The following is a 13,437-nucleotide window of genomic DNA, read 5'->3' as shown; positions in this document are numbered from 1 at the left end:
AAATGCATCATTTTAAGAAAGTGGAGAAAAGGCACCCCAAATGTATATACTAATATATTGTGGTGGAAGCTGTAGCAGTGGTTCAGAGTATCCTTGAATGCAGTAGCTCGGAAGAGATACAAAACATTTGTAGCATGTGCAAGATTCCAGCCACAATGGTTGCTATGCACAGTTCCATTTTGGACAAAATTCAAAGTGACAAAACTGAAAACAGTGAGCAGTGAAGTTGCAAAGAGGAGTTTAACGTGTACCATCACAGACTGTGGGCTCAGGTGAGAAGTTCTAATTCTCCATGGGTTTGAATCATCCTAAGAAATGGTTCATATAGTTATTTATTCATTCTTTCTTTGTTAGTTTCCCTCCAGTATTTAAAATAGAGCTTAACAAAACTCTCTCATTGTTTTCTCAACCCAGAACAATGAATGTGTGTTGTGTGTAGCCGGTGCATTGACAATGTTGTTCATATTTCTAAAGAGGTTATGGGTTCAAACTGCAGCATTAGAGTAAAAAGTTTAATACAAGGAAAACTTTCCAGATGGGGAGGTTTGCTGATCGCTCAGTTGGGGATCCTCAGGTGATTTGAGGATCCTTTTTGTCCTACTTGGCTTTCTTCCTCTCTTCGCTCTGGAATGTGGACCAGCCTAACCCTGGGGCTAAGCTCAAAAATAATGGAACCCACAGGAGTCATAGTAGATGTCCCCAGGTCATCTAAATCTGGTTCCAGGGCAAACTCAGTTTGGAGCCTTCCAGCATCCCCTGAGCCCTGGAGTGATCGTGGCGAAGCACATTCTCCCAGAGCTGGCCTTAATCTTGACCTGAGACCTGATTTAGGCTGCAGGTCCTGTGGGCATCACTTTATAAATGTGTTACTTCTGGTGGAGCGTCAGTGACTATGCAGGAGTGAGGGGGACGTTCTCAGGCTCCTTCCTTGTTCAGTTGATGCAGTTTTCAGAGGTGAAGTGCTGTTCATAGCATGGGTGACAAACAAGCACAGCACCATGTTGTCGTGACAGCGCCGTGGACAAATACTGCTTGAGAAGTTAGGTGCAGGCCTCGTGTGCAGGACAGGGGCTGTGCTGGTGAGGAGGTGTGGTTTTAAGGTGGACACATTCTGAAAGGCCTTGAGAGACATGTATATGTAGGCTTTTAGGTAACCTAATAAAGCTGCATTTCTGAAACATTTTGGGGGGGTTCTTTTGGAGTCCCTGAACTGGCGTGGGTCCCGGTGGTACTGACGGAGCCTTTGTTGTTTGGAAGGAAGGTGTGGAGAGTAGGGCTGTTGTGCAGCAGACCTGCTGTGTCTGTGGTCTGTTCACTGAGGTGGATCCCTGACATCTGCAGGACCCTTGGGGACAGCTCTGGCTGGCCCAGTCTCCCACGGTGGGGGGCGTTTTGCTTTATCATGAAGTAAATGGGCCCAAATGGTTTTGCTAATATTGGGTCAGTCAGTGAATATTTGTAACTATTTGACTTGGGACAAACTGAAGAATTTTTTGGGGGGTAGCCCTAAAACAATGTGTACTTGACAAATCATTGTTGCATTAGGTTCCTTAGCCAGAATGATGGGCAAGAAGGCTGGTTTCAAGATTCTGTATAACCAAGAAAACCGTACATTGCAAATAATGTGTAATTCAGAGTGTTATATTTTATTGCAGTTTGTTGTTGTAATCTGGGTTTATCATATTTGGGTTCCAAAACAGAAAAAAAAAAAACCACCCCACATGAACCGAGACTTTGTACTTTTTAATTCTGTTGACCATGAGTAGCAGTTTTTGGTAAATAGCTTATGCATTCAGTGGATTCATCTTTCCCTAGATTTTCCAGACAGTGAACATATTTAGGGTAAAAAGCAATTATAGATAGTACGTCCTATGGGTGGGATCTCATCCTAGAGATTCTAATCTGTCCAAGTTTCAGCCTTATTGCCTTTACATTCGTAAAGCTTTTTGTGGCTCTTGTAAGCAGTTTGGTTGCAAACCTTGAATAAACATTTACTTAACACGAACAGGTTTAACGGGCTCATCGCTAACTCTGACAAAATACTTTAAAATTCACTTTAGTTCTCTTTAGAAAACTTTAAAATGGATCAAACTATTGATATATGCTATGTTTCATTTTATGCCTAATTTAAGTTCTTCATCAGAAGAGAGTAAATGCTAATGTGTTCTTTGTTTCTGGCTTTTATTTTGTTTTGCCTCATTCCGGTAGCCAAATACATAAGGTCGTTAATTGCATTGTAAAGCGGTGTGTTTCTAAAGCCACTGAAGATTCGAAAAATGGTATGGCCTGTAAAATAGACAAAGATTTTCATTAGGAAAATGGCAGAATCACTTCAACAAATGAGTTTCCTCTTAATATTCTGTGCTGGTGGGGCCTTCTGTGTCTGAGGCAGTCATTAGGCAAGAGCACAAAAGAGTCTGTATTCTGGGCAGTTAATGAAAAAGAAGTTTCGCAAAGGATAGGCTCCTTCAGGTCAGCTGATGGGCAGGGTGGGGAGTGGTGGCTCCTTGCTGTGGGCTTGGCAGTGCCCGCCGGTCTCTGTGCCTCCCTGGGGAAGGAGTGACTGGGTTAAAGGGTGGCCAGGGATGCCTGCTTGCCGCACTGGAACTAAATCCCAGGAGAAACAAGCTCCACTTTGAAATCCTTAGTAGCCGACACATCCTTTTTATTTTTTTTTTTAAAAAAAAGGCATTTAAAAGAATTTTAGCTAAGTGAAATTTAGTCTCTGTGTATCCATTACGGGGACCTTCCTAGCCAGGGTTGATGACATTCACTTGAGAGTGAGCTCTCTGGCTAGTATATGGCAACATCAGGCCCAAGTGTATAGCCGTGGGAGGTAGTTTCTGTTTTCCAGACTTTACTAAGCAGGGCTCCACAGTAGCAACTTTCACGGACATTGTACAAGGACAGTGATTCAGATAGATGCCTCATGATCTGGAACAGAAGGGAAGATGCTTGCATCTAAGGTTTCAGCCTCACCTGGGTTGTTCTGGGTTTTGTCTTTCGGAGTTCCTGGTTTCTGATAGTGTGTAAAACACAGGGCATGAAATGGTATAGGTTTTCACATCTGAAAATTAAGGACTTACCCCTTCCTCTCATAAAATGTAGCTTGCTCTGATACAGGGTTTTCCTATGGGACACAGCATGGGGAAACATGGTGCTTCTTTTTTAATTACCACCTTCTGAGAAGCAAAAGCTTGGGATACTTTAAAAATCATTAAGTAAAGCTTCTCTTCCATCCCTGAAGATTTTTTCTTAAGTCCTAAATGTCTGAGGTTGTTGGCTGAAAATTTACCCTGAAATATGGAGGCTTTTGGCCAACAGGAGAGCTTATTAAAGACCAGGCGAGCTGTGGAGCATCGTCTGTTTCTCTATCACAAGGTTTCCTCCTTGGCCGTCCTTCTAGGCCAGGGGTGCGTCCGTCTGCACGCCTTGTTTCCTGATACCACGGTCCCGTTCACTTTGTAACCCACCCCTTTACCCAGCACTCTGCCCTGCAGTCTGCTCTAAATCCCCCCCACCCCTCGGGGGCTCTTTCAGGGTTTGCTGTCTGTGAAGCAGGCGGCGGTGGGTGGCCACTGTGTGGGAAGAGACGCGGAAGAGCGTTGTCCTCGTAATTGCCTTCCTGGATACCAGCTCTTCACTGGCCGACTGGTGTATGTCCCGCTCCTTGAACAAGCTCGTGGACACAGGTTATGACAGGGGTCGCCCCCACAGCTGACGGAACACGGGAGTCAAACGATCCAGACTTTTACCTTTGAAATCCTCTTAAAGGGCGAGAACAATTTCTCTGTCAAAGAAGGGTTTTGCAGCTCAGTTGTGAGGACATGGAAACAGCCTCAGGAAGGCTGGCTGCCTGTTGAACAGGAAGTTTGTGATGAATGGTTTTTTAATCAGGTTGTAACCATTCATGATGGCTAAAAAATTCCTGTTTATACATCTCTTTACTTCCCATCACAAAACAGCCAACCTCTGTTCCCTCACTTTGTGCCAGGTGATGCGCTGAGCACTTTCCATGGAGATGGTGCCGTCCCGCCCCTAACGATCCCAAGTAACAGTTGGTATTGTGTCACAGACATCAAGACTGGGGCCTGGGGAGACCAGCTGACTCAGGGGTCCCACAGTCTGACCTTGGGATCCACCTCCCCACTGCCTCCTGAAAACACGAAGGTTCGCATGAGATCTTACATGTGTCTTTCTGGTTCTGTTTTACATGAGAGCATAGTCTCCGATGTGCTTTTTTTAGTAGAAGCCGATTTAATGTAGTCATCTTTTCCTTCCTTTGGAATGATTTGAGTCAGAGATAGAGCTGCTTCGAGCCAAATGTGTGTCTGTCTAGCCGCTGGAGAAATCTGTAGCTGAGTATTGGTTTGGTCGGGGGAGGGTCATTGCATGTCCTTGACACTGGTTCTTCTAGGACTAAAGCCCCATGTGATTCTGCTTTTTGTAAATGAACACCCGTAAGCCTTTCACCTGCATTTTAATCTTTCTGAACTCTATTTTCCCTAATATAAAATGAGGGTGTTAGGCCAGGTGACCTTCCCAGGGTTTTCCAGCTCACAAGTTTTATGAGGCTTCGAGTCCTCTGTCCACAGGGGTTCCCAGGGAAGCCTGAGTCCTAGTACAGACTGGGGGTGAGAGTGGCCTTTGGGGTCACTGATGTGCAGGCAAGAAGGACAGGTTTCGGGGAAATGAAATCAGCTTTACAGAAGAGCTGGATGCCAGGGCCTAGTGTGTAAGCGTGTAGATCAAGCTCTCCACAGCAGATCTTCCACTGCAGCACTTTCTCAAGTTGAATTTTTATGCTGTCGGTTGGTAACATACATCTTTCGACATCACCTGTAAAAAAGAAGCATGGGCAAAGGTCACATGTTTCCTTCTGTTTGCAAGCAAAATGCATTATTTTACGAAGTTGTTGTTTTATTAGCACCTCTAACGGGAACTCTGTTGAACAGAGATTATTCCTGCTTTCTCCTTAGTTTGTTTTCATTCTTGGAACTGCAGGAAGGGATGTGTAAAACAGAGGAAGCAGGAGGAGGGGGTGAGTCCATGCTGGGAGCCTACGAAACCATAGTGCACGTTGACAGAGTTCACAGAAATTAGATAAAATGCTTTTGGAAAAACCTAGTGTGTCTAGCGTTTTGAAAGAATTTCTAGAATTTCTAGAACAACAAGTTCATTTAGTCACGTGTTCCAGCGCCTTAGTTTGGAGCTCTTTTTGTTTGGCTTGGTGACTGTAGCTCACACCCACCCTCTCCCAGGGCGACGGGCAGTTCTAGGCTGTGGGACCTCTGAGGGCCTTTCCATTTCCCTCCTGGGTCCTCACAGCCCCTTTGCACAGGCTTTCCCTGGGCGGTGCTCACATTTGAAATTCACACTTGAGCTGCTCTGCTTTCCTTCCACAAAGAGTAACCAATTAGAATTAAAAGCAAACCATATTTTGTAAATTTATTACCCGTTGAGGCAGAACACGAGTTTTCTAAACTAGTGTTTGTAGACAGAATTATTTCCGCTCCCTCAAGATGCATACATGTAACCTCAGTCTTAAGTATGTTCCTTTGATTCTTCTTCATGATGGTGAAGCCAAAAAGTGGTTTCTCCAGCTGGCAGTGGTGTTGTATGCAGAGTTATTTTGCATGAGATTCATTTTCTGAGCCTCAGTTTTCCTATTTTTAAAATGGGGCCAATAATACCTGCCTTACATAGGGCTCTCGCAAGGGTGGAACGAGACATGATGTATTGAAAGCCGTTTGTAAACTGTAAGGTAAAATCCACGTGTAAAGTATGAAGGCCAGGGGATCCTGAGCAGGATGTATTCAGCTTAAGTTGCTGGTTTTGTTTTATTCTTGGTTAAACACAAAGACCAGAGTAGTCTTAGAATGCCCAGCAGAAAGTAGGGTGCAGCAGTGATGGGTAGAGTGGTGGCTGAGAGGTGGTGGTCTCCACGTACACTCGTGGGTGGGCTGGATGGAGCCGGGTGGGAGCTCAGGTCTGAAGGCGGGATTCAGGAGGGCAGGGGAGGAGGGAAGCAAACCGAGGGCTGGACCCCAGGCCATTTCTTCAGCCCTGGCCTTGCGGGACCAAAGAGTTCGTTAGACTTGACGGAGGTCTAGTTCTGTCTGCTCCCTTGGTTTTCTTTGTTGGGGCTTCTAGTAGACTGGAAGTTTACTGTAATAGACTAGTGCTCTCTAAACGTTTTTGTAAAAATCACACCCTTTTTGATGGTACATTTATTCATTTATACTGTACCAACATATTGTATATATTGTATAATGCATTTGCTCATTTTTATTTACTTAATTTTTTTTGAGGCTGGAACAGACAAACTTTATTCAATGGCTAAAGAATGGAGAAACGGAACTTAGTTCTCAAATCAACTTCTCCATGCTCATTTTTTAAAAATGAGATAAAAATGTAAAGTAGGTGAAAAGTGTAAAGATTTCTTCTTGCACGTCGATGGCTGTCCGATTATTGCTTTAGACATCCAGGCTAAGGGCATCCAGGGAAGGGGCAGTTCCTGCCCTGTGTCTTCAGCGTCTCTGGGGCCCAGCCTTGGAGCGTGGCTTCTTGCAGCCAGGAGGGCAGTGGGCCTGCAGAGCTCAGTCACAACAGTCCCCCGAGGAGACACACCAGCCTGTGGCCTTGGGAGTGGCCCTGCTCTAACACCTGCCGCTGCTTCCCCGTCACACGCGCCAGCTGAACTCAGAGCGCGGAGCCCGCACGCAAGACTCGGCAGCCACCTTGAGGATTCTGAGAACGCGCCCGGCAAGCGCGTTTACAGACCAGCTGTAGTATCTAAATTCCTTCATTAACACCTGCCCACAGCAGACACTGTCTAGTGCAGAGAGAAAATATCTTAACTACTACCTCAAAACTGGTCTATTTTCCCAGTAACTAACGTGTAAAAGCCTCGTCTTGGTGGGAACAGTACAAGGTACAATTACAAAGAAACGAGACCAATGTTTGTAATATGGGTGAGTCTCTAAAACACAGACATGTTATCTTATAGGTGCCATTATCTTAATAATAACAGCGGGCCTATCGATTGAGGTAAGGACATCTGTTATCTCATTTAATCTTCAGGACAACCCCGTACATGTAGGACCTATTAATCCATTCAACAGATACTTGAGTGTCTACTTGGTGATGGAGCTGTGAGGATATAGCGCACAAGAGGACAGCCCAGGTCCCCGAGCTCATGCAGCTCACAGGGTAGTGGGGAGCCAGACATAGCAGAGTCATGCTTGTGGTGAGTAAATCGGGTCCTATGTTAGCTGCAGGCTGGGATGGGCTTCTCAGGAAATGCTTCCGGAAGGAAAGGACACTTGGGCTGAGACAGAAGTTGGGGATGGTGGTGACCTTTGGCAGGAAGAAGTCGAGGCTCCTGGACAGTCCTTTGTACATCATTTTTTGTCCTGAATGGCCATTTAGGTGGACTTGTTCCTTTTCCAGGTGGATCATAAAACACCCGGAGGGCAGACTCTGTGACTAATTCCTTCTGACATCCTTCACTGCACCCAGCATAAATCAGTCCCAATAAAAGTTACTTGGCATGAATTGGTGCACGAATGGATAGAGAAAAGATGTGGAAGGCATTACATCTTCCCTGTGATGTTTTTGGGATGTCAGTCAACAAACGTTCATTGAATGTATCGTGTGTGTAGAGCATCTGTTAGGGGCTTTGAGATTAGGAGATAAAAACACACTCCAGCCCCTTGCCCTTTAAGAAGCTTGGAATCTGGTCTGTAGAGTGCACAAAATGAACACCCGAGCATTTGAAACAGCTGGCAGAGCAGGTTGAGCAAGCCAGGGCACACCGGGTGCAGGCTGCCCCTTCCCCCAACACGATCCACGGACTTCCATTGGGTCAGGCTTCCCAAGAACTCGCTGCCCTGCTCGGGGTGGCCAGGCACGCAGAAGGCGAGGGAGAGTCAAGGGCCAGGCGGCCGAGGGGCTTGTGCAGAGGGGAGCCAGCCGGACACCAGCGAGCGGCAAGCCCGGACTGCGGAGACTACGGCTAGTGGAGGGGAAAGTTGTTGAGTGGTCTTTTTCTCTGATGGTCTCATGCAGAACCTCAGGATTTAGGTACGTGGTTTGCAGTGCACGAGTCTCCTGTCCTCTCACCCTACCTCTCTTCTCACGTGATATTTATTCGTGGTCGAAGAACTGAACAGCTCAGAGCACTGCTGTCCGCGTGTGGCTCTCTGCACAGGTCACGGGGAACCGCAATTTCCCTGCCTCGGCTGTGTCCACCGCATCCGGCAGAGATTTGCAGACATAACATCATTAATAGCGACACGTATTTTTACAAGCTTTACCTCTTCAACACCCTCCACTCCGATATTCCCCATTGGAAATCATAGCTTCTTTAATGTCCTGCCGGCTGTGTGAAAAACAGGAATTTATGTAACAAGCCCTGCGCAGCAAACCTTTTCCTGTTCGGAAAAAAATTTTTTAATTGTTGGCAAAGTTAGGAGACAGCTCTGTTGCTCAAAGAGCGACCTGAAATGTCCTCTTAGGAAAATATGTAGCATAATGTTTTGATAAGTAAGGGATTGTTCTACATCTACTCCCCGCCCCCCCCCCCCCTTTTTTTGGTAAATCTAAGTGGTAAGTTAGCGTATGTCCCATCCAAGCTAGTGAATGCTTCCTGAGCTTTTTAAAGATTTCATCATGACAGATTCTGCAGTCTTGTTAGAAATGTCCCCCAGGGACGTCCCTGGTGGCGCAGTGGTTAAGAATCCGCCTGCCAATGCCAGGGACACGTGTTCGAGCCCTGGTCCGGGAAGACCCCACATGCCGCGGAGCAGCTAAGCCCGTGTGCCACAACTGCTGAGCCTGTGTTCTAGAGCCCGCGAGCCACAACTACTGAGCCCATGTGCCACAACTACTGAAGCCTGCATCCCACAACTACTGAGCCTGCGCTCTAGAGCTCACAAGCCACAACTACTGAGCCCATGTGCCACAACTACTGAGCCTGCACTCTAGAGCCCGCGAGCCACAACTACTGAAGCCCGCACACCTAGAGCCCGTGCTCCACAACGAGAAGCCACCACATTGAGAGGCCCGTGCACCGCAACGAAGAGGAGCCCCCGCTCACCGCAACTAGAGAAAGCCCGTGCGCAGCAATGAAGACCCAACGCAGCCAAAAAAACCCCCAAAAAACAAAAAGAAAGGCTTCCAGGCAAAAATAAGATAAAAAAAAAAAAAGTCCCCCAATTGCAGTTGCAAATGATCTGATCTAATTATGTGAATCATAGAGCTGTGCCACCCCTCCCCCAGGCAGTGCAGAGCCAGGAAGCCACTGTCTAGGAAGATCTTCCCCCCTTTATCAGTTACTAAATGTGACAGGGACAGGAGTCAAGCTTCCTTTCCTCCAGAGATTTCATCGTAGCTTATCTGTGTTTCTGTTGTGTTCAAAGAACAAAATAGCCATGATGGAATATTGGGAGCACACAGTATGTGCGTGCGTGTGTGTGTGTGCGCGCGCGCGCAAGTAAAACCTTCCCATGGGGTTTGGGGAATCTTATGGGGATGAAATAGGACATTGGGGGATTGCAGTGCTGGGCCTCTTTTAGAGGGTTCTTGTATGTCCACAAAGTCCTCAAAGCCGGTCTTGAGTTGGGGATAGATCTGTAGGTGAGAAGGAAGAGGAGAATCTTGGCAACAGAAGAAAACCCTCACTGCCATCCACTTACACACCTGCCCAGCGTCCAGCCTGGAAGTCCCCATTCAGGTCCGGGGCTGACCCACACTCGCCTGGGCCTGGCAGAAGGGCTCATCACATAGCTGCTGTGTTGCAATCCTTGGGTGGAATGTAGTACAGAGGGTCAGAGGGCGTTTTGAAATGTGGATTTCTCAGCCTTGACTGTCCGGCCTCACTCTGACTTTTGCATCTCCTTTTAGAAAGTGAGATTTTTTCCCTTTGTTTTCTGCCTCCTTTTAATGAGGAAAATTGTGAACTCGTAGTCTGTGTTGAGTCCCGGCCTACCCTGCTGTGTGCCAAGGCTTTGTTGTGGCGCAGTGATTGGCATTCAGGCATCTGCGTCCCACGGCGACGGCGTGAGGGTGTGGGTGTCGTGGCTGCATCCCGGGCGACCACAAATCCAGCCAGAGCCTTTCCGTGGTCAGGGAGGGGGGCCGCAGCGGTTCGGGGGGCTCGGTCGGCTGAGCCTTGCATTCAGTCGGCAGAGGAAGCCAGGGAAGTCTGGGGGCCACGCTCACAGCACACACAGCCCTGCTCCAGGTCCCCAGGTCCCTGCCCCTGGACTTGGGATCAGGGCCCTGATGACGGAGTCTGCTGCATGCCCTGTCTTGTGCTGGGGCAAAAACATCTATCAGAGAAGCTCCCTCCTCCTCGGAAGCCCCCCTCTCCTTGTCCACATGTCCCAGAGGCTCTCCAGGTGCTGTCAGTCTCGCCGTGTGTCCAGTAGGGGAATTGCATTCGGGCTTCCTTGTTTACCGCCTGGCTCCACGGCTTCTGCTGGAGCTTGCGACCGTCTCTGGAACCCATTGCAGTGTGTTCCGAGTGGAGTGGTGGGTTTGTGCTTGTGGCACCCGTAAGCTCCTACCGACACCCCAGTGACTAGGAGGGGGGAAATGGGCTCAGAATGGGCGGTGCCTTGGGCCCCTCCTCCCCATCCCCCAACCAAGTTGGGATCTAACACCTTCTTCTTGGTGACCGCTTACCATGTTGCACACACCACTGAGCATTTGACCTACCTTATCTCGTGGAATCCATAGAACAGCCCCAAAGGGGCTATAAGGTACATGGGGACCAAGCAGTTACCCAAGGTTTGTAGCCAGTGAGCAGCAGAGCCACCTAAGTGCTCCAAAAACAGTTGATTTTCTTTACTAACTGTCCTGGGGGCATGCGATTTAGTTGTGGAGCCGTACTCAGTGGATCAAAGCCACCAGCTCTCTGTCCCTCCAAGACTGGCTTTTTGGCCAGAGTGTAACATCTGACAGGTGTCAGAGGCTGAGCTAGGTGGTGCGTGCTACTGGTTGTTGCTGGGAGGAGAGGGTTGTGAACAACGTTTGAATTTAAACTTTCTTTTCTTTTTTCTTCTCTTTTCTTTTCTTTTCTTTTCTTTTCTTTTCTTTTTCTTTTCTTCTCTTCTCTTTTCTTTCTTCCTCCCTCCCTCCCTCCCTCCCCCCTCCCTTTCTTTCTTTCTTTTTTTCCTTCCTTTCTCTCTCGTTTTTTTTTGGCAGTTCAACTTCCTAAAATTAACAACAGCAGCCCAGTTGTCCTTATATTCACCTATATCTGCCTAATGGACTTTAAGGATGTAAATGAGTCTATGTCTTACTAGTTTTCAGGCTTTTAATTCTTGACTAAGAATATATCCTGCTTCTTTTCTCTCCTTTCCGTGACCACGTGGGCCCCATAATATAAAACTTCTCACTTTGTGTAAGTGGCAAATGTGCCATCCGAAGAGAATTTGCAGTAGTTCTAGGCGCGATGGAGTGGAAAGGGGTTTTGATAGCACTTCGTTGTGGAGTGCTATTTGCATAGCAAATCCAAGTGGTTTAAAAACCAGTTCCTGTATTTTCCCTGCAAAATAGAGCTATGTAAAAGAAGGTGTTTATAATAATGCTCATTTAACTTTGTCCCGTCGTTAAATTAAGACACAGATACTGTTTTTAAGATACGATACTGTTTTTCCTTTACTGATTTGAGCTCTCACGTAGTGACTGTACAGGTTGAAATCTATACCGTAAACTCTTTCAAAACTTGACTTGTCTTCCATGTGATACGTGTCTGTATCGAATAGTGGGTTTTCCAATTGGAGGAGTATTGTATTTCTAACGTGGTGTTTTGCTTTACAGAATTCAATTCGTCATAATCTGTCCCTACACAGCAAGTTTATTCGAGTGCAGAATGAAGGAACTGGAAAAAGTTCCTGGTGGATGCTTAATCCAGAGGGAGGCAAGAGTGGGAAATCTCCCAGGAGAAGAGCCGCCTCCATGGACAACAACAGTAAATTTGCTAAGAGCCGAGGCCGAGCTGCCAAGAAAAAAGCATCCCTCCAGTCTGGCCAGGAGGGTGCCGGGGACAGCCCAGGCTCTCAGTTTCCTAAGTGGCCTGCGAGCCCCGGCTCTCACAGCAATGATGACTTTGATAACTGGAGTACATTTCGCCCTCGAACTAGCTCGAATGCTAGTACTATTAGTGGGAGGCTTTCTCCCATCATGACTGAACAGGATGATCTTGGAGACGGGGATGTGCATTCCATGGTGTACCCACCGTCTGCCGCAAAGATGGCTTCTACCCTGCCCAGTCTGTCTGAGATAAGCAGTCCTGAGAACATGGAAAACCTTTTGGATAATCTCAACCTTCTCTCATCACCAACGTCATTAACTGTTTCAACCCAGTCCTCGCCGGGCACCATGATGCAGCAGACACCATGCTACTCGTTTGCGCCGCCAAACACCAGTCTGAACTCACCCAGCCCGAACTACCAAAAATACACGTACGGCCAGTCCAGCATGAGCCCTTTGCCCCAGATGCCTATGCAAACGCTTCAGGACAGCAAATCGAGTTACGGAGGCATGAGTCAGTATAACTGTGCACCGGGACTCTTGAAGGAGTTACTTACTTCCGACTCTCCTCCCCATAATGACATTATGACACCAGTTGATCCTGGGGTGGCTCAACCCAGCAGCCGAGTCCTTGGCCAGAATGTGCTGATGGGCCCTAATTCGGTCATGCCAGCCTATGGCAGCCAGGCATCTCATAACAAGATGATGAACCCCAGCTCCCACAGCCACCCTGGACACGCTCAGTCGACGTCTGCGGTTAACGGGCGTGCCTTGCCCCACGCGGTGAACACCATGCCCCACACCTCGGGTCTGAGCCGCTTGGCCCCAGTGAAGACAGCTTTACAAGTGCCTCTGCCCCACCCCATGCAGATGAATGCCCTGGGGGGCTACTCGTCCGTGAGCAGCTGCAACGGCTACGGCAGGATGGGCATTCTCCACCAGGAGAAGCTCCCAAGTGACTTGGACGGCATGTTTATCGAGCGCTTGGACTGTGACATGGAGTCCATCATCCGGAACGACCTCATGGATGGAGATACGTTGGATTTTAACTTTGACAATGTGTTGCCCAACCAAAGCTTCCCACACAGTGTCAAGACGACGACACACAGCTGGGTGTCAGGCTGAGAGCGAGCGAGTGAGCAGGTAAGAGCACCCCGATATCAAAAGACCTTCTGAAAACAGGACTTAGAAGAGAGGAACCCAGTACCTTGCCTTGTATCTTCCATGGTCGGGGAGTTTTGGATGGCAGCTGGCCGCCCCTTGCCGAGAGGCACCTTTTATCATTCATTCTCCACCCCTTTTGCAGCTTATAAATTTTCCTTTGGAGCTTAAACGTAAGGAAGCTTTTCCTCTAACTGCTTTAGAGAGTTTCTTTCGACAGACTAGATGGCTGCA

General features: G+C 47.8%; 1 protein-coding gene across 1 annotated transcript in view; it reads left to right on the top strand.

The window, feature by feature from the left end:
• Positions 1–13,437, top strand: part of FOXO1 (forkhead box O1) — a 93,397-nt gene that overhangs the window by 75,108 nt on the left and 4,852 nt on the right. The window contains exon 2 of the mRNA XM_079903306.1: positions 11,830–13,185. Coding sequence (XP_079759432.1) covers positions 11,830–13,167 — 1,338 coding nt within the window. The 3' untranslated portion in view covers positions 13,168–13,185. The remainder of the gene's footprint in view (positions 1–11,829; positions 13,186–13,437) is intronic.

The sequence above is a fragment of the Stenella coeruleoalba genome (assembly GCF_951394435.1).
Source record: "Stenella coeruleoalba genome assembly, chromosome: 18".
NCBI classification, from domain to species: domain Eukaryota; kingdom Metazoa; phylum Chordata; class Mammalia; order Artiodactyla; family Delphinidae; genus Stenella; species Stenella coeruleoalba.
Note: the sequence above shows the minus strand (reverse complement) of the source record. Positions and strands in the feature narration are given on the sequence as shown.